Consider the following 21,437-nt stretch of genomic DNA (forward strand, 5'->3'; position numbering starts at 1 on the left):
GCTACCTGTAATGAAATCTGACGTTTGCAATTTCAGTCATGAGGAAATAACTTAGAACTAATTTTTTTCAGGCTCTTAAACTGACCGGTCTTACTCAGAACCTTCTACTGAAATGGCAAAATGTATTATGTTATATTAATATCTTTCAGGAGCTGAGATAATTTGGTAACATTAAATGTCAGAAAGTAGCTTCATATTAAGACTGAAGAAAAGAAACACTGATTAAGGAGAGACTATCCCATATCAGTAAGAGATAAATATTATTTCACCATCCATTTTAATAAACTCATTAACCTATATGATGATGTTTCTGCCAGTGGATATTAGGGAAATTTACTATAGTTGAACTGATCCCCATCCACCTTAAACAAAATAGAATAGGAAGCACCAGCCTCATTTACATAATTGTTTTTGGATTCCCTTGACAGAAATAATTTCCAGGGTTGTCGTGTCCAAAAATAATCTGCAATTCAAACTAGAGGCTTCATTTTTTTTCCTTCAATTTCTTTGTGATAGGAATCCAAACTGTCTCATCATGTTAAATCTTGCCTGAAATGTATTATAATATCTTGGTCTCTTGTCACAAGGTGATATTCTGAGCACTCTAAAATAGTGTGAGCATGACATCTCTTTATTTCAGAGCCCTTCTCTGAAGGTATGTGAAAATTCTACCAACCACAAATTCTTCTCTCAGCTAGGCTGCAGGATACTTTCTTATATAGTTACCTAACATATATGTCCAATAAATCTAGGATTAAGTTATTATGCAAAGGTCACTCAAAACATGGATCATATGCAGTTGACCCCACTGGGGGGAGGTTAGGGGTGCTGAATCCCCATGCAGTTGAAAATGCAGTTATAACTTTCAACTTACCCCACCTTTAAGTACCTACTGTTGATCAGAAGCCTTCCTGATAACATAAATAGTTGATTAACACATATTTTATATGTTATATATATTATATACTGTATTACAATAAAGTAAGCTCAATAAAAGAGAATGTTATTAAGATAATCATAAGGGGGGTTGCCTGGGTGGCTCAGCCGGCTGAGCTCCTGACTCTTTGATATGGGTTCAGGTCATATTTCATGGTTTCATGAGTTCGAATCCTGCATCTGGCTCTGCACTGACAATGTGGAGCCTCCTTGGGATTCTCCCTCTCTCTGCCCTTCTCTGCTTGCGCCCTCTGCCTCTCTCAAAATAAAGAAATAAACTTAAAAAAAAAAAGAAAGAATAAAAAGAAAATCATAAGGAAGGGAAAATACATTTACAGCACTGTACTGAATTTATCAAAAACAATCGGCATATATGTGGACCCACACAGTTCAAATTGTTTAAGGGCCAGTTGCAGTTATAAACTGATTACTTTGATTTTCCCTTCAAAAGAAGTGAGCTACCTCAGCTACATAACCTCATAGGCACTCAAAACCAGTCCATGATTGTGAAAGTACTTCTGTAAAACTCCCGAACTTTAAAAAAATAATTTTTTAATGTTTTATTTATTTCTGAAAGAGAGACAGAGTGTGAGCATGGGAGAGGCAGAGAGAGAGAGGGAGACACAGAATTTGAAGCAGGCTCCAGGCTCTGAGCTGGCAGCATAGAGCCCTATGGGTGACTCAAACTCACGAACCGTGAGATCATGACCTGAGCCAAAGTTGGATACCTAACTGATTAAGCTACCCAGGTGCCTCCCCTTTATTAAAGATTTTATTATATATAAGTAATCTCTACAGCCAACATAGGGCTCAAACCCAAGATCAAGAGTTGAGCCAGCTAGGAGCCCCAAACTCTTGAACTTTCTAAGAATTATTTCTCAGAAATAATTTCAATTCCTATGTGATTCAGGATAGGTTAGCCCACCTTCACAAATACCCCCTAAAACTCAGTTAATTATTTTTTGCTTATGTTACACAACCGAGTTGAAGTGGCACACGTGTGTGGAGGGGAGGTGTCCAATCATCGAAGTCACTCAGGGACCTAAGCTTGAAAGAGATTCCATCTCGGGATATGTTTCCAAGACCACAAAGCAGGAAAAGGGCACCTGGCACATTGTACACGAGCTCTTGACGTTCCTGCTTGGAGGTAATGTGAATCTCATGTCCTCCGACTTAAGCAGCCAAGATAAGTCACACCACTCTGACACATTTCAAAGGGTGTGGAGAAGTGCAAGCCCTATGTGAGCCTGGAAAGAGATAAGAACCGGAACGCTTGTGCACAGATATAATGACTTACCACGAACTAGACGGTGACCCTGGGCCTCATGAACAATGAAGCAATCCCTTTTCAATAAGGAGTAAAAATTCTAGACTTTCTCACTCTCATTGAAGGGTTATTTCCAAATGCCCAGTAGAAGGCAGTTAAAATGAAGTTTCAGATAAATAGTACCTCCTTTGAAAGAAATAGTTGATTTGCGTTTGCACAAGAGGGCGCTATTCTGTGTCTGATACTAGTTCTGTGGCTTCAGAGCTAACTGCTCTGCTATGCTGTCTCATCTGCCAATTAACTTTTCTTGAAGAGGAAACGCTTTGGATTTTGCTACCCAAAATATCATGGGGGACCAGCAGCATCAGCATCACCTGGAAGCTTGCTATAATGGCAGATGCTTGGGCTCCATCCCATAGCTACTCAATCAAACTTTGATTTTAACAAAATCCCTAGGTGACCCATGTAGACATTCATGTTTGAGCAGCGCTAGGTTAGGATATCTGGAGTATGCCCGTGAAATCAATGATGTATCATGCTTGAAATTCCATAATTGAGGTACAACATTTAAAAATAAATCTTTCCTGGGCACCTGGGTGGCTCAGTCAGTTAAGATTTTTGCTTAACTGACTGAGTTGATTTTTGCTCGGATCATGATCTCATGATTCTTGGGATCAAGTCCTGCATTGCATTGGGGACTGCTTGGGATTCTCTCTCTCCCTCACTTTCTCTCTCTCTCTCCCCCTCTCCCTGCTGGAGTGTGTGAGTGCTCTCTCAAAATAAATAATTAAAAAAAAAAAAAACTTTCCAGGGTACCTGGGTGGCTCAATTGTTTCAAAGTCCAACTTCAGTTTAGGTCATGAGTTCGAGCTCCACATAGAGCTCTCTGCTGTCAGCACTGAGCTGGCTTTGGATCCTCTGTCTCCCTCTCTCTCTCTCTGCCCCTCCCCTGCTGGTGCTCTCTCTCTCTCAAAAATTTAAAAAAAAAAAAAAACATTAAAAAACTTGTTATCTGCATGATATTTTGCTTGTTTGGTGGGCCTAATGGGACTGCCATCTTATTTTTCTAGTCCTGAAGGGAATGGAAGTTGTGTGATGTTGTGGTAGGGTCCCCTCCCTAAGGAAAGAAAAAAATCTTCAAGGCAACCTGGCTATGTACATGACAACATCCCTCACGACCTTGTCACACGACCTTGACCCCTTAATCAGACTGCCTGTTTGTGTGTTACCATATATGGGAGACAAGGAAGTAAAAAATATATTTAAAAAACTACGGCACGGGGCACTGGGGGCTCAGTTCTTGCGGTACGAACCCAACTGAGGCTGTGCTTCCTAGAAAGAAAAGCCTCAGTGTCACCACTCTCTGTGTGAGAATCCTGCTACAATGTTACTTTAGCAGACCTCAGGGGAGATCATATGACACCAGGGAGAGCACAACTTGCCCGTATCTTAATATTGAACAGTAAGAAGTTCAGAGTCCCGCACCCACCCCTCAAAATACACATTTCTTTGGATTAGTTATCAGGCCTTCAGAGGCAAGCTACTGCTACCAAACTTTAAGGAATGCATATATTATTAGAGCCTATCTCAGATTCCACCTATCTGGATGTGAATGACACCTCATTATTAACATAAATACAGTTGTACATATCAGAGGTGGTAGTCACTTCCATTTTTTTTTTCTTCCTTGAAAACAAGAATACGCCCAAAAGGAGTAAAGGGAAGGACTGAAGTGAGCTGAAATAATTGCACAAAATGATTTGCTCCCTGAATTGGGAGGGTGGCAGTGCTTTTTAGGAAGTTTCAGCAAACATAATCCCACCCAGCTAGGAAAAGGTAAAGCTAATTTAGTGCTCAGCAATAATACTTGGGTTTGTTTAATGCTTGTTGTGAAAATAATTTCACTCTACATAAATTTCGTAATGTAATCGCCACCTGTGGGGAGAAAGAAGCTACAAACAAATTGCCATACATTTTGTGGCTCTGTCTAACATAAATAAGCTAAAACATATCCACCAGTTTGATGATGCATTTTTCTTTAAACATGGCTCTGTCTCAGAGCTACTGCAGCAAGATACCGAAAATATTTAATGAGAAACATAAAACATGTGCAGATAAGGTAAGTAAATATTTGTATATGCAGAGTCACTAAGAGACACCTCAGTTATCATCCTTGTAATTTAGGTGTCTTGACACAGTTTTATTCCCTATTGTTTATAGTCATTTTTCTGCTACCTCTAAAATAAGCGAGTTCCATCATCAGTCGACACAGAAACCGTGGCTAAGGTGTTACAGCGCTGCCTCTGGGTTTAGTTTAATAAAAAACCTGTTCCACAGGAAAGTAAATCATGTTGTTTAACTGAAATATGAGAGCCTGGACTGAGCAGAACTCCAAGGAAACCCATTTGCTCTTCTATTATTTTTTAAAACACGTAAGCTTTTGACACAGATTCTTGATCTGACCCTCAAGAGGTGAATTTGGTTATAAAGGAATGATAGTTGTGTTCCCAAACTCTAACTTGTTCGTGCACCCGATGCGCAGGGGGCCAAAGTGTGACACACCGGTTTTGAGGCAAATAAAACTTTGTCATCAGAAGGGCAGCCCAAGGAGAGAAGAAAAGGGATCATTCCCAAAGCCGCCTTGCCCTGTTCTGTTGAGCCTACGAACAGCTTATATGTGTTTGGGGAAAGAGGTGAATATGTGACCCGAGGAGTGGAAGAGATTTCTTGAAAACTTGAGGTGAGGTGCCTTGAAATGATTTGGAGATATGCTTTCTTTCAGACTATGAAAGACTCTTTGGGAACTGGCGATCTAGTACTCAGGTAATTTCAGTACAAGTGTTAGCGTCCGGTCCCCATTAGTTTACTACAATCAGTCAGTAAACAGGGAGTAAGAGTGGAAAAGGCAAAGTTGCTGGTTGAAAAGAGGTGCATAAAATATAAATAAGTAGGGGACAAAATGGAAGTGAAGGTAAGTTAATACAAGGAACTCAACTATAGCTCTCCTTATGCTTTCAAAGTAGGTCTGGGAACCAGGGGTCTGGCCTCAACTGCTTTACAGTATGTGTGACCAAAGTTCAGATATTATAATGCTCTTCATGTAGTTCTAGAACTAGGCCATGCAAGGCTTCTCACAAGACCAGAAAAGCCCCTCTGTCCCCCTCATTCCTTTCTCACTCCTGCTTTCAATTACCAATTTCTCAAAATCATTCAGGAAACTATAGAAGATCATTAACAGGCTATCGGAAAGCCCAGAGCAATTGCCCAAGGACAGGAAATGCTCGGGCTCTTTTAAAAAGAACCTGAGAAATAGCTTTCTGATTATTGTCACTGAGTTGGCATTAGAGGATTTCTTTCTCACAGCGGTAGTAATGTATAGTAGCCTTTATTTAGTTGTTAATGAAACACGATGTGACTTTAGGTCTTTGTGTTTCCTGTGGTATTTCCTTCTCATCTTGGCAAAGTCCTACCTCATCCTCTTTTAATAGTTATGATGAGTTCTTGGCCAGATGCACTCGCATAATACTATCATGTTATAGCTTATTTTCAGAGAGATAAGTTTAGCTGTCCACGGCAGCATCAAACAGAATTAATTAATTGCTCAGATAACCATATTAATGGGCAGCTTGTCCTTTGTTATCCAGAAATTATGTTTTAGTTTATATTCTCTTTCAAGGTGTTAAGGATATTCCCTTTTTAATTCGCTCATAATTCCTTAACTGAGACAAGACTAGTTACATTTCTTCTAATATATACATGAAAATAATACTTATCTGTGATTATCATTATTTTTTTTTCAAAGTTTAATTATGTTTTTTTTGAGAAAGAGAGAAAGAAAGAGCAGTGGAGGGGCACAGAGAAAAAGAGAATCCCCAGCAGGCTCTGCACTGACAGTGAGGCTCAAACTCACAAACCCTAAGGTCATGACCTGAGACGACAACCAGACAGTTATGTAAACCTTATGAGCCACCCAGGTACCCCTGTGATTATCATTATTTCCTACACATGTGTGTCTTTATAAAATATAGCATTTGTTTAGTGCTACCTAATTTTCCATGAACATTCATTCATTCATTCATTCAATACATATTTATGAGTATCAGGTACTTTTCTAGTTACTGAGGGCACTTGAGTGAACAAATCAATCCCCACCCTCAAGAAGCTTACATTATTTTCAAGTAGTTGCAACTTCAGATGATCTTTTAACAAAATAAAAATCTCCATCTTGTAAAAACAACCTATTTGGCTCCTTAATCCATATGCACAAATCATAGCCAGCATTTAGAAACAACTTTTATAAATCATTTATTTTGTGTCTGACAGTGTGTTAACCACCTTACATTTAAAAGCTCACTTAATCCTCACAATAGCTCCAGAAGGAAGTACTATTATGATCCTTAGTTTACAGATGAGGAAAGCAGGCTCTGAGAGATTAGTTAAGGGGAATTGAGAAAATTAATAAAGGGAGACCTCACTAAAGTGGATTGGGGAGGCTAGAAAGGAAAGTATCACATCAATTACAGGAAGCATTGTCAATTACAAGCTCCAAAATTAGTGTCACTTACCATCCAACAAAAGAAACCTCCATAGGAAAGAATAATCAATTACAGGTCCCAACAGAAAAAAGATGTACATTGCATTTCCTACAAGAAATTCACTCTCCCTATAACTCATCCAATGAGAAACCCTCATCACCCTGAGATCTTGTGGGGGGGATTTTAATCTCCCCCAATGGATTTTTCCTTCAAAACGACCCCTCCCCATTTCCTCCTTCTTCTGCATAAAAATAACATTCCTCTGCTGTATTTGTGGGATTAGCCAATGGTTTTCCTGTAACTTGCTTGTCTTGAATTTTATAATTCCATGCCACTCCCAAATAAACACATTTTTTTGCTGGTAAAATAACAGTTTTATTTTTAACGTTAACAGAAGATACTAGATTAGATTTCCTGTGGCTCATAACAACCATTTCATATTTCAGATGATACTGATGAGGGGCCATAAGGCAAGCTGAGGGCCAAGCACAAGTTATCACAACCTCTCCCCACCTCCCACAGGTGGAATATGTGTGATATTCTTCAGGCACTCCTGGTTGCCCAAGAACAAAGAAAGGGAAGAAATGAAATGGTTAACCAATAAGGGATCATAATCCTACAGGACATGAGTCTCCATCAGTCTCCAAATGTCTTAGTAAATTACAAGAAAAAGGCAATCTTATCAGTAGTCTAATCTCTGGACACTTATAGACTCAGTTTCCTGGAGCCCCTAATATCACCTTCCCCTCCATAGTGATGTGGGGAACAATTCAAGAAGGAAATGGCAGGTAAAATTAAATTTCTTTATAATCTGCAGCCCATTGACAAATACTTAAGGCAAATACAGAGTGTAACATTTCTCCAGGAACCCCATGCTGTCCTAATGTTAATGCCTTACTAGAGGGAAAACAACCTTAGCTTGACAATAGCAAGGCCTCAGGTATCTTAGAAGTCTTCTTCAGCACATCAAAGTCCTTTTGGAGGCTTCGCCTTTGATTTTACTTCCCCAACTCCATAGTATATAACCAGTCACTATTCACAATGCCAGTGCAGCTCTTCCTGCCCTTGGGTCTTATCCCCTTGTTTTAATTAAAATCACCTTTTTTGCACCAAAGATACCTTCAAGATTTCCTTCTTGTACATCAGCTCTGAACCCTCACCATTACAAAACCTCAATATTCACATACATTTAATGAATAAGAGAATGACTGCATGTACGTTTTTGGGTTCCCATTCAGCTAGGCATCAACAACAACTTGCGTTATCCCAGAACAATCTGGGCATTTTTGTGGAGAGAAAAGATGGTAAGTGGTAGGGAAGTGTTTTGTTTTGTTGTTTTGTTTCAGCTGAGTTCAGGCAGATGGTCTTAGGGGTGTTTGCTTGGCTATTACTGGAGGTGGTTGCCTTATCAAGTGAGAGCACGGAAGGGAGACATCAATTCCCTCTGCTTTGTATCCTCAAACCGAGTTGCTTCTGTGATTCATGCTCACCAGCAGAATGTTTGAGGAGAGTTCCCTCAGCAGTCTCAGGACTCTGAGAGCACTAGGGAGGAGGTATCAGCCGCCTTAAAGAAGAGATTAAACCAGAGGCCACCAGTGATCCCAGAAGGGCAAACCAGGGCACCTTGCCCTAGTTGGTATGAGGGGCTGCCTGTAAAACCATATAGGATCTTAAAAGATGAAAGCACCGTTGTGTGGGGTAAAACAGCACAAAGCAGTAGCTAGGTAAGGAATCACCGCCGTTCCTTCATTGCATTATCCCAATATTAGAGTTTAATCCATGGGGATTCTACAAATTTCTTCCCCTTCCCTAGCCGTCCTTCCGGCTCCTAGGTTTGCGCATGCGCAGAGAGATTCCCAGCGGTCGCCCCAAGTGCCGGCGGGGCATCGATCGACTCCGTGCTCGACTGTTCGAGTTTGTCGGCACTTGATTGAGACGCGTGGTAGCGTAACTTCCGGTGGCGGCTCGCTTTCCGGCTTTCGGATTTTGAGGGAGCAAAGCAGGCCTCAGGTTAGTTGGAACGTGTTTTCATAGCTTGTTTCCTTTCTTCTCGCTACCGGCCGCCGCTGGTACCTACGCAGGCTTGTGGGAACCTAGAGGGGAAGCGGCGCAGTCGGGGGGACGGCACGCGTTCGCTTCGGGGTTCGCACAGGAGGCGGGTAGAGTTTGAAACTGACGCGCTGGCCCCGCTAGGACCCCTAATTTAGGAGCGTTGTCTCAGGTGGTAAGGGTTGGGGTCGGGGATCGCGTGGCCGCTTCCTGGGGTTTGGGTCGAACGTGCCTGTGGCCGAAGAGGTGGCGAGCTCCTTTTGGACTTCCGGTACCCTTGCTCTAATCCAGAGCACCATCAAACCCCGTATGAAATGTTGCCAGAGTCTTCCCTCTAAGGGTTCTGCTTTAAGTTTGACCGATCACTTCCTTCTCGTCGTTTTCGCGACCCCAGCTCTTTTTCAGGTAAAGGGTCGGGGTTGGGGGTCGCACGCCTGACAAGCATTACCTTCACCTGTTAAGTGCGGTCCCCATCTGTAGGCTCTTCCTTTGTCAGTGGTCCTATACTGTTCACAAACAGTGGACCTGAAATTTGTGAAATGAAGGAAAACATGGGGCACCCAAGGAAATAAAGCAAAGCCACACCCTGCAACTGAAATCAATGTAAAAAGTAAAGTAGCGAGGTGAGTGTGAAAGAGAAGTGCGAGGAGACCCGCGGAATTGCCCGGCCGGCTGTTCATTAGCTATCTGACTTTAGGCAAGTCCTTTAATCTGTAATCGCCGTTAGTAACAGCTACTTGAAGTGCTTCCTGCCCGTGCAAGAACTGTGCTTGAACTTTATATCTCGTTCAGTCTTTTGAGTTCTACTCGGTAAATGCTGTTACACCAGCCCCATTTTACCGCTCTGGACCCAGAGATTAAGGAACTTGCTCTCTGTGGAGTAGCTAATGCTAACCACAGATAGAATTTGAATTCAGATGTGGTCTGTGCTAGAATCTGAACTCTTAACCATCGCCCAGCACTACGCTGAGCTCCCTAACTTCAGTTCAGGTAGAGTCAGGACAGCTGGTGATGGTGTATGTAAATTAAGTAATAGGTAGGAAGTGCTTTGAAGTGTACCCATGAAGTATTGCGGGGTAAGCTTTGTTAATGTTGTGTCTTAATAATTTTTACTAGGCATACATTTGTTAGTTTCTTCTTCATTTTTCTTGAAATCTCAATTGTAAAATAGTTTCATTAAAAATTAAAATTATTTTATGAGGCAGGTGAAAAAAGAGTATTGCTTGTCACAAGTGAAATTGAAGTATAAAAATAAACGTATTGGATGAAATAATCTTATTAAAATCTGCCGGGGTCCTGGTGCTCCACCAAGTTTTGAGCCTGAGAACTGTTTTTGTTTGTTTGTTTGTTTAAAAAGTAGGGCTAGCAAGTGTTGGAGAGGTTTTAAAAACTGCTAACAAACTAGTATTTTCTGACACTTGGGATTGAAAAAAAATTGAGATGTACGTACGGCATTGTGAGTTAACGCTCTCCATTTGTAACCGAATATTTACTGTCTCCTTAGGCTATTTGAACAGTTTAACGCCAAACATGGATATAAGACCAAATCATACAATTTATATCAACAATATGAATGACAAAATTAAAAAAGAAGGTGAGTACTTTTAGAAAACATTTATTCACAACCAAAGCATGTTTAATTACCAACATGTTCAAAATTGTTCTGCTTCAGAACTTCTCATGCAGTCCTTTTTGTCAGTGCCTAAAACCGTGTCTTGTTTCTTTTTGTGTGAGGATTTTAAGGCTTTTTAAAACAAGAATAGGGGCTGAAAATAAGTGGAATGTGTTTTTACTCATAGCTAAAATGGTGTGAAACAACTTTTAAAATTAGATAGCCAAAAGAATAATGTGATTTTATTAAAAATATGTAACTTTGTATAAATAAGTGTATGATGGGGGGTACTCCGTGCAGTGTCATTTAATGAAGAATTTTGTCATTGTTCCTTTCACAAATAACTTGTTTCCCCTCTAATTTTACTCAGAATTGAAGAGATCCCTGTATGCCCTGTTTTCTCAGTTTGGCCACGTGGTAGATATTGTAGCTTTAAAGACCATGAAGATGAGGGGTCAAGCCTTTGTTATATTTAAGGAATTGGGCTCGTCCACAAATGCCTTGAGACAGTTACAAGGATTTCCATTTTATGGTAAACCAATGGTAAGGCAAGACGATTCTCTTGGGTATAATCCCTACTGGTGATATGTTAAGTTTGTACACATATGCATGAAACTATGGGTATTTCTTTCTGCCTTGAATTATATGTTAGAGCAAGTTTGGTTTATTTACACGTTTATGTTTATAGAAACACAATAGTAGTAGAGTTTATAATTCACTTAGTTTATGATAGTTCAGATAGGCAATAACAAAATACATTAAGATGTAGAGTGTTAATTTTTTTTTTTTAAGTTTACTTTTATTTATTTGTGGGGAAGGAGCAGAGAGAAAGGGAGGCGAATCCTAAGCAGATGTCACATTGTCAGCACAGTGCCGATGTGGGGCTCAAACTCAGGAACCCATGAACCTGAGAGAATGACCTGAGCTGAAATCTAGAGTCAGAGGCTTAACCTACTGAGCCACTCAGGTGCCCCAAGATATAGAGTGCTTAGAAAAAACTGTAGTAGCATTGGCAGTATTCTTATCTTGAAAGAACTAGAAGTTAATAACTCGGAGGATTAAAGAGAAATCTTTGTAAACTTGTAAAATAATACAAAATAAAATCATGGGTCAAAGGAAATACACTTTGACATTTCAGAAAATAGTATAGTGAAATAGCCCATATCAGAAGCTATACAGTCTAGGAAAAGAAGGGACCTAAGAAAAATTCATCAGTTTAAATTGTTAGGTTTTGTTGCTGAATAACAATGACCAGAAGTGAAATAGTTATGCATAGAAAGTTTAAACTCAGGAATGACCTAGTGAGATTCACCTTTAGCTGCTGGAAGAAAATTGGATTGTGGGAGGACCAGGAGAGATGTAGGGAACTCAATAAGGCGGCCAGTGGTGTAAGGCAGAGATGGTGGAGGATTGGATTAGAACACAGACAGGGTGTAAAGCGGGGATTTCCAAATGTGTGAATGAATACAGGGTACCTTGGGTGTGGATTTCTGAGTGCTTTCCTCTGGGACTGGAGGCCCTGGGTCCTCATTCTGCCATTAAGTGTCTCTGTACCCGGTGTGTTCATTTTCAGTACCTGTGGAATGGCTGTCCTTTGGGCCAATTCAGAGATTAGCAAACACCTCATCAAGGAGTGAATAATATTTGAGGCTTTGTGGACCACATACAGTTTCTGTTGCATATTCTTGTGTATGTGTGTGAGTGCTTTTAACAACCCTTTAACACTGGTTGAAAAGAAAAGAAAAAAAAGGCTTCATAGGCCCCTACAAAAATAGGCCATGGGCTAGATTTGGCTCATAGTTTGTAGTGCAGATACTGGCCTAATCCCTTTATTTTAGAAATGGAGAATGAGGCACAGAAGTTGCCTATCTAGGTTACATTAATATAACCAGTGACAGTGAGGTGACTTGAAAGCTAATCTAACACCCACTATTGTGATTTTGTTTTTCTTTAAACTAGGGGTCCACACACTGTCCTGAAGGGCCCGGTAGTAAATATTTTAGGCCTGGTGGGCCAGATGATCTCTCCAGCAGCTTTAAAAAAAAAATTTTTTTTTTAATGTTTATTTTTGAGAAAGAGCATGAGCATGAGTAGAGGAGGAGGAGAAAGAGAGGGAGACATAGAGTCTGAAGCAGGCTCCAGGCTGTCAGCACAGAGCCCGATTCAGAGCTTGAACTCCCAAACCGCGAGATCATGACCTGAGCCAAAGTCAGACACTTAACCAGCTGAGACACTGGCCTCCCCAGCAGCATTTAACTCTGCATTTATAGCAGGAAAAGCAGCCATAGATGGTGTGCTAATGAATGAAGGTGGCTCTGTTCCAAAAGACTTAATTTACAAAAATGGGCAGGGTCGGCTGTGGTTGGTCGTTCGAGGGCCTTTTATGTAGCACACTGTTTAATTCAGGAGTGGGCACTTTTTGTCTATCACTGGAGCCAGTTTTCCTTTTCTATCAAGTTCCCCTTCTCCCATCACTTCCCATCTGATGGGCACCATCTGTGTGACCAAGCCCACCTCAGAAAACTGGGATTGTGCCTGCACTCCTGCTTTTTGATAAATTGGTATTTCCTGAAACCAGGTTGTTTTTCTTAGTACCTATGAAGAAATAGCCTAATGGAGATCTCACTTGGCAGGAGCTTAAGACTGGGTTTTAGTTTAAATCTAAAATCACATTAATGTGGAGGAATAATTTCTTCCTGTAGAGGATTTTAAGGCTGTTCTGTTGAGATGGCAAGTTTGCCTGTGCCTATTACTCAGTTACAGAAGAGCTAGAAATGGCTGTTTGGCACTGGCTTCACTTTGCCAACTAATTACTTTAAATCCATGGAAAAAGCCCAGTAGACTGATATTGCATTGAAAGTATTTTATGAGTTCCATTCTCTGCCTTCAAGAAGGCAGCAGATACTGCCAAATCTCCAGCATCCTGGAAGAAGGAGAAGAACATTCTTTGAGCTGTCTTGTCTTGTCTTACTTAGGTGGTTTTGGTGGCTCTTCTGTTTTAACTCCCAACAGACCAGATCAGAAATGAATAAAATTCGCTATAACATGGAACTCATACCAAAATTACCCGAATTCAAGGATATTTGATTATTTGATGCCAAAAATAGAACCATCTTCCTGAATGGCTTCTGTTGTGAAACCTTTAGCATAAATGTAAACCTTGCCCCTGCTCTAAGCTGTGGGTGTACTACTTCTGTCGGTAATGGGTACTTAGTCTAGACCAGAGGTTGATGTTATGAACTGAATAATTCTTGTCGTGGTGGGCTGTCCTGTTCGTTGGCAGAGTGTTTAACAGCATCCCTGGTCCTATCTACTACACGCCAGTAGCATGACAGCACCACCTTTCCCCTGTGGGCAAAATCACCTTGGAATGAGAATCAGTAGTGTAGACCAGCCAGCTAAGAATGATGACTTAAGGTCAGCTGTTTTCTTCACAGGTGACTGTGTCATGAGAACAGACACAAGGTCACCCGAGATCTGTTCAGGTCAGAGAGAAGGTGAGAACTGGGGAGATGAGAGGGAATCCTTAGGACCAAGTCTGTTCCTTCCGGTTAGATGATGCTGTGCAAAACCACAGTTTGCAGGGATAAGACCACTTGGAGACCTTCTGCTGCAACAGCCGGGAGCAGCCAGAGAAGGTGCTAGGTACTAAGGTGAAGGTAGGCATGCACTCCTTGTTGCCCCCGTGCGTTCATCTCTCGCTGAGGTAAAGAAAAGGCAGACTTCCTTTTGATTTTGATCCATTTCCTGCTTTAGACCCACGATACTTTGGAAGTTCTCTGGTTTCCCTGCTGACTGAGATGAAATTCTTGGCTCTATAAGGCAAGTTTAGATAGTAATTTGTAGGACTCTTGTGTTTTGATAATGGTCAGAGAACTCGTTTCATCTCATTCAACTCCAGAAAAGAAATGTTTCCTTGAAATGGGAAGTTGTACTTTGCAAATAGATGCACCCTAGAAATAGTTGTAACTCCTAGCAAAAATTTTGGAATGGGTGATCAAATCTAGCAGTGGGGTAATGCTCTAGGCCGGGGCCATGCCCACCGTCCACCCTGTGCTTCGTACAAGTACGGAATCTCAGGCTTCTCTCAGACCTACTGCATCAGAATCTGCAGACTTAACAAGCTCTCCAGGTAGTTGGAAAGCACATTAAAGTTGACAAAATGCTCTCCTAGATCAGTGTTTTTAAATGCCCGCCTGCTGTCTCGCTAGCATGCTGTCCCTGCTGCCTTGGGCATAGGAAGAAACAACAGGTGACCTGGGTGCACTCGTGCGATGCCGTCCTTTGTTTTTTTTTTTTCAAAGCATTTTAAAGTTTAAGTTGATGCCACTGTTGGTCATTTCATTTAAAAATAATAGAGCAGAGCACCTGGGTGGCTCAGTAGGTTAAGCATCCAACTCTTAATTTTAGCTCAGGTCATGATCTCATGGTTTCCTGGGTTCGAGCCCTACATCGGGCTCTGCTGACTGTGCAGCCTGCTTGGGATTCTCTCTCCCTCTCTCTGCCCGACCTGTGCTTGCACTCTTCCTGTCTTTCTCAAAATAATTAAATAAACTTAAAAAAAAAAAAATAATAGATTGGATTCAAAGGGAAATTCTTCACAGTCTTTATTACTTAACTTTGGAAATCACAAATCCCGTATGACACAATCCACATCTCAACCCTTTCATTGCGACTCCCTGCTAAGCAGCAGACAACTTTCCAATGTACTTCTCTCTGTTTTATGAAATGTAGAGAAGCAGTGGTGCAGATACTGCAAAGTTCTGTTTTTCCCAAATGAAAATCTGTGGTTTTTCTTCTGGTAAACATAGTTGAGTCTGACTTTGTCTAAAAGTTGTGAATCATAGACCACAATTTATTTTCATCGGGTGTGTGTTTGACATATTTCCTTAGGGATGTGTTTCAAACTAGCATGTAGTGTATTTGTGTAATGAAATTTGAAATATTAATGAGTAGCATAAACAGCCTTCAGCATAATAAATAGTAACCTGTTTCCGCATAATTAAAACAGCGAATCCAATATGCAAAAACAGATTCTGATATAATATCTAAAATGCGTGGCACTTTTGCCGACAAAGAAAAGAAGAAGGAAAAGAAAAAAGCAAAAACGGTGGAACAGACTGCGACAACTGCCAACAAAAAGCCTGGCCAGGTAAGCAGCGCCAAAGCCCTGGCTCTGGTGGTGGTGCAGACTTGACCGGGGCGTCCGTTTTTCACTTCCGGGAGGATCTCTGAGGCGTGTGCGCATGTTTGTGCCTGTGTGTGTTTCAGGGGGACTTTTAAGAAGCTGGAGTGGTTGAATCTTACAAGATTCCAAGATTTGTGTTTAAGCACCAGATTAAAACATAAACCTTTGCATTTGCAGATTTGTATTATTTTGTTTGAATTTGCCATTCAGTTACATTGTTCTTCAAAATATGTTCATTATCTGTTGGGTTATTTCTCAACCTCTGCATCCAGATCATCCAAATAATAATTTGGATAGTATCCAAATGATGCTGTGGATACTATCTTTAACTTGAGTGTGCCACACAAAACTGCTTTCTTTAAACAATTTGGAAATTCAAAATCTAATTTAAAATACCAGATAAAAGTAGTTCTTCTTGGATTGAAAGTGATTAGAAATCAGTTTCACGAAGTATAATGCTTGACTTTTGTATAATTGTTAAAAAAAAAAAATTTAAGGGGGGTAGTTGGCTGGCTCAGTCAGTTCAAAATCAGTTGATTTTGACTCAGTTTATGGTGTCAGTGTGTGGAATGGAGCCCCACATCAGGCTCTGCACTGACTGCGTGGAGCCTTCTTGGGATTCTCTCTTCATCTTTCTGCCCCTACCCCACTTGCACTTTCTTTCTCAAAGTTAAAAAAAAATATTAAGACGGGTTCTTGATTTTTCCATATATATTTCTACGTAATTTTATATCTACGTATCATAAATATGTAATTTTAATGTATTTCTTCATAATCTTAAAGGTTAGAGGTTACGGTTAATGATATAGTCCTTAAAATTTAGGACTAGATCTTTCAAAATTAACTGACGAATTTAAGTTTGAGTCATTTGAAATGTAAATTCTTAAAATGGGGTAAGAAATCTTTTTAATGTTTTTTTTTTTTAATTTTTCAAAATTTTAATTCCAGTATAGTTAACACAAGTGTTTTTAGTTTTAGGTGTACGGCATAGTGATCTAACAATTCCCTACGTTACTCAGTGCTCGTCACGAGAAGTAGAAGAGTACTCTTAATCCCCTTCCCCTATTTCACCCCCCCCCACCTCCCCTCTGCAACCACCAGTTTGTTGTTTGTAATTAAGGGTCTGTTTCTTGGCTGGTTTCTTTGTGTTGTTTTTCTTTTTTCTTTGTTCATTTGTTTCTGAAATTTCACAAGAGTGAAATTGTATGGTATTTGTCTTTCTCTGAATTACTTCACTTAGCATTAGACACTCCATCCCTGTTGTTGCAAGTGGCAAGATTTCATTCTTTTTATAGCCTAATAATGTTCCATTGTGTGTATATATGTATACATATACATACACATATACACATATATATGTACACACACCACATCTTCTCCATTCATCTATCAGTGGACACTTGGGCTGCTTCCATAATCCGGCTTTTGTAAATAATGCTGCTATAAACATCGGGGTGCACATATCCTTTGGAATTAGTGTTTTTGTATTCTTTGGATAAATATCCCGTCGTGCAATTACTGGATTTAATTTTTTGAGGAACCTCCATAGTTTGGATTCCCACCAACAGTGCACGAGGGTTCCTTTTTCTCCGCATTCTCACCAACACTTGTAGTTTCTTGTGTTTCTCATTTTAGCCATTCTGACAGGTGTGAAGTGTGTTAGTTCATCGCAGTTTTGATTTGCATTTCCCTGGACATGAGTGATGTTGAGCATCTTTTCATTTATCTGTTGGCCTTCTGTATGTCTTTCAAGAAATGTCTGTTCATGTCTTCTGCTCATTTTTTGGTTGGATGGTTTTTTTTGGGTGTTGAGTTTTATCAGTTCTTAATATATTTTGAATACTTAACCTGTTATTGGATATGTCCCTTGCAAATGTCTTCTCCCATTTAGTAGGTGGTCTTTTAAAAATTAATGTTAATTTTATGCGGTAATTAAAATTATAAACTCTTGGCCTTTTTAGAGCAATTAGAAATTTTTTTAAGTTTATTTTGAGACATAGCATATGCGAGTGGGGAAGGGGCAGAGAGAAAGGGAGAGAGAAGGAGAATCCCAAGCAGGCTCTGCACTGTCCACATGGAACTGGATACTGGACTCGATCCCATGACCATGAGATCCTGACCTGAGCCAAAATAAAGTGTCAGGACTCTTAACCGACTGAGCCACCTAGACATCTGTGATTGGAAGTTTTAACTATTTTCTCTTCCTTTTGTTTAGGGAACCCCAAATGCAGCAAATACCCAAGGAAATTCAACACCAAATCCTCAGGTAATATTTTTTTCCATGTGGTGCTTGCTCTTTAAAATAAAATTATAAACCAATAGCAATACTATACAACTTGCATGTCTCCAAAAATTGAAAATAATTCCTCTACAAGACATTGAATTATATAGCACTTTAATATAGAAACTCATTCTTCGAAACATTTTTTTTAAAGGGGAGAACATGAAACCTGACTTTATTTTTTGCTTTCTGTAATGTTTGAGTGATGGAATCACAATGACAAATGTTAAACTCTGCGAAGGCTGGAAGCAAACACTTTTGTTTTCCCTGCAGTATGTCTGAAGCCCATAGGGCTTTACAAACACACAGCTTGGGGAAATTGGCCAGGTGATGGGCTCACTTTCCATACCAGTTGCTTGAAGCGCTAAACCGTCTTTTCTAATAGAGCAAAGTTGTTTATGGTCACCTTTGCTCTTTCTTCTGAGAACAAATCTATGTCTCTTTGTGTAGATGTTTTAGAAACCTTTTAGCAAATCTCCCTGCTGGAGACCTCAAGGAGCAAGCCTCAATCATGTCCTAACGGTCTCCTCTTTGGTTCCTTGGATGCTCAAGTCTGACAGGATCCTTAAATCCAGAGAAATCCTTGCACTTCTGAGCTTTCCTTCTCTGATTATAAATTGTGTACATCTTTATATATTATCTATTCCCCTTCTTTGAAGTCTTTTGCCAATTATAGTACAGTTTACAAATGCCAGTACTTCATTCTCTAAGCCTTAAGTTCTATACTCATCATCTTTTCTCCTCATGAAAGTAGCCTGAAGACAGAGAGGCTCTCATGTACAAGGTGACCCTGTCTCTATCGGTTCTTATAATCCCAGGTCGAGGTGTCAAAAGACTGGCTTAATATCTAACAACGGTGTTTGTTTTTACTTACTTGGATGTAAGTAGGTGTTCTGTATATCTCATTTACTTGCAAAACACATGAGTCACCCAGTAGTGGCTTTAAGTGGTAGTTCCAAATTTTCTTAAGTGCTGGGAGGTTGTAAACAAAATGCAGAGGGTTGAGTATCTGAGTGTTATTGCATGGGTCACTAGCTGAGGATGGGCGACACTGCTGCCTTCTCTAGTTAGGGTCTTTCAACTGTGTAATCCAGCTGACAGAGCCATCCCATTACAACTTAAACATTGTTTTAAACACTATTTAGTTCTTAAAACTTCCTGAGATTTGTAATCATCCAAATTTTTTAATAAAGTGGCTTGAATGTCTCTTTAATTGCTGTCAGGTTTATGTCTATGTATGGTGTCTTTGTTTTTCAGCTTTAGTGTTTGATGTAGTGCTACCATTTCATAATCCTTAATAAACTGGAATGTAGCTCTCTGCAGTTTAGATTTTAATGTAAGAGCTAAATTGTTTACTATACTTTTCATATTAAGAACTAATTTTGCTTTTTTCTTTGTAATAGGTCCCTGATTACCCTCCAAATTATATTTTATTCCTTAATAATTTACCAGAAGAAACGAATGAGATGATGTTATCCATGCTGTTTAATCAGTAAGTCTTTTCATAAACCAGTGTGTGTTCTGAAATCCTCCCACCAGGACGTGGAGCGCTTGCTTGGCTGAATCCATTTGTGTATCACACAGCAGTACTTCCTTCCAGGGTCGTGGATTTGGTCTGGGATTAATCCTGCATTGAAGCCAGTCTGCAGCTTTAGCAAATGAAAAGCTGAAGTACTTCTGATGTTTGAATTATTAATTCTAATTGATGAGTAAAACAGGAACCCAAGCCTTGATAGAATGGCAAAAGTAGAAGTAGCTTACATTATACTGACACTTCTTTCACAATGTTACTAATTACATCTTAGACTCTCCGCCTACTCGGGATTTTTGGTAGGTTGTGATACTTTTCCTCAGCCAATATCAGGAAGTTGCTTAGCAAATTTAAACACAGACTAGACATCTATGTATTTGATAGCATTTATATAAATTGTTTCTCCTTTTACAGGTTTCCTGGTTTCAAGGAAGTACGATTGGTGCCTGGGAGGCATGACATTGCTTTTGTTGAATTTGAGAATGACGGACAGGCTGGAGCCGCCAGGGATGCTTTACAGGGATTTAAGATCACACCTTCCCATGCCATGAAGATCACCTATGCCAAGAAATAACATACGGGATAGTGGTCTTTCAAGGACTTGGTGTTATTTATAGTGTTTGTTTTGATAACATTTGGTCATCCCATTTTAATAGTTGGGAGTGAGGGGGAGTGAAAGTGAAATTTTCGTGAACAATTTAAAAAAATAGCTGGTCTTTGTTTAGCCTTAGTGAACTATGAAATATGAAGGCCTTAATTTTGTACAATAAACTATGATTTGTACTCAACTACCTCATGCTTCATTCATTTCACTGTCCTATCAGCAAATGCTTACGCTAGTTTAGAACACATCTTAAAGTGTATAAACCTGTCAGAGGATGCTTTCCTAGTAGTATTTTGGAGCAGCTAATGGCAGAGAAACATTGAATCATTTTAATAAAAGTAAAGGAGAATTAGGTCAAGCCCTTGAATTGGGTTTTTTAGAGTTGCCATCCTGTTGGAGGCTATGTTGGTTGGTTGGTTGGTTGGTTGGTTGGTTGGTTTTTTAATTGAGTTGCATTAATGGTAAAAATAGGAGCACCTGGGTGGCTTGGTCAGCTAAGCATCTGACTCGTGATCTCAGCTCAGGTCATGATCTCACGGTTCATGAGCTTGAACCTTGCATCAGTCTCTGCAGCTGAGAACAGAACCTGCTTGGGATTCTCTCTCTCTCTGTTCTCTCTCTCTCACACACACACACCTTAAAAAAGAAAATTGCCCTGGGTGTTAGAAGAAAATGAGACCCAGGCAGGATCTAAATTTGAGCTTAGTGCACCTTAAATAAATGAGCATTGTTTTTTTGCTGTGAGTAGGCATTCCACAAAGCTGCTCATTCAGCATTTAATTGAATAAAGGCCATTTCAGAGTAACTGTACTTAATGTTTTCCAGGAAAACGGAAGGGGAATGCTGTCTCCAAACTTTTCATGTTATGTTCTCATCGTCTTGATGTGGAATTGTTCCGAACAAATATCTGCTTGGCTAAATCTAAAGTCTTCATTCAAAGACCTCCAAGAGAAAGAATTTGCAGTCTGTAATACTTTTTTAAGACAAATGGGCTGACTTGTAAAGGGTTATCAATTCTAATATTGATACCTCTTTTAATTCTCAAACACCAGTGTTTGATTCTTTAACATCAAAGCTCGTTTTTCTTTAGCTTTTGATTCATACCTAGGGCTGGAGCCGCCAAGGATGCTTTAGCAGCAGGGATGATTCAGTCCCCTGCTACTAAAACCATGGACATCTTTGAAAATGAACAATTTTTTGCACATAAAGCACACTTTACAGTGACACTATTGACTTTTTTGTGTGTGTTCTCTTTCACTATTTCCTTGAACAAAAGTTAGAAATTGTCTACTTACGGGACTCCTGTAGATTTTTATCCCATCACTCTTATGCATACATAAGGAGGAAAAAAGGAAATCGTTCTTATTCCTAAAGCTGCTACGTTTAGTCCGACTCTTATTTGAATAACTTTAACTTAGTTGTCAAGTTCATGTA

At 39.9% G+C, this 21,437-nt stretch overlaps 1 protein-coding gene across 2 annotated transcripts; it reads left to right on the plus strand.

The window, feature by feature from the left end:
* Nucleotides 1–8,675: 8,675 nt before the first annotated feature.
* LOC120245183 (U2 small nuclear ribonucleoprotein B'') lies at nt 8,676–20,190 on the plus strand. 2 transcript variants are annotated; one of them, XM_039252111.1, is made up of 7 exons: nt 8,676–8,748; nt 10,292–10,381; nt 10,770–10,942; nt 15,411–15,551; nt 17,803–17,853; nt 19,272–19,360; nt 19,814–20,190. In XM_039252111.1, the coding sequence occupies exons 2-7, from the start codon at nt 10,318–10,320 to the stop codon at nt 19,971–19,973; spliced, it is 678 nt and encodes a 225-aa protein (XP_039108042.1). In that variant the 5' UTR covers nt 8,676–8,748; nt 10,292–10,317; the 3' UTR covers nt 19,974–20,190. The 2 variants fall into 2 exon arrangements, with proteins under 2 accessions (XP_039108042.1, XP_039108043.1); XM_039252112.1 differs by lacking the exon at nt 8,676–8,748 and adding an exon at nt 9,317–9,410.
* The last annotated feature ends 1,247 nt before the right edge of the window (nt 20,191–21,437 follow it).

Source organism: Hyaena hyaena, unplaced genomic scaffold (genome assembly GCF_003009895.1).
Source record: "Hyaena hyaena isolate Hyena2069 unplaced genomic scaffold, ASM300989v1 scaffold_411, whole genome shotgun sequence".
NCBI classification, from domain to species: Eukaryota; Metazoa; Chordata; class Mammalia; order Carnivora; family Hyaenidae; genus Hyaena; species Hyaena hyaena.

What these genes read in the sequence shown, in the direction of transcription:
- LOC120245183 (XM_039252111.1), top strand. Translation starts at nt 10,318, where the DNA reads ATGGATATAAGACCAAATCATACAATTTATATCAACAATATGAATGAC. An exon ending in CCAACAAAAAGCCTGGCCAG is followed by an intron (nt 15,552 to 17,802) that starts GTAAGCAGCGCC and finishes CCTTTTGTTTAG; the next exon opens with GGAACCCCAAATGCAGCAAA. An exon ending in TTATCCATGCTGTTTAATCA is followed by an intron (nt 19,361 to 19,813) that starts GTAAGTCTTTTC and finishes CTCCTTTTACAG; the next exon opens with GTTTCCTGGTTTCAAGGAAG.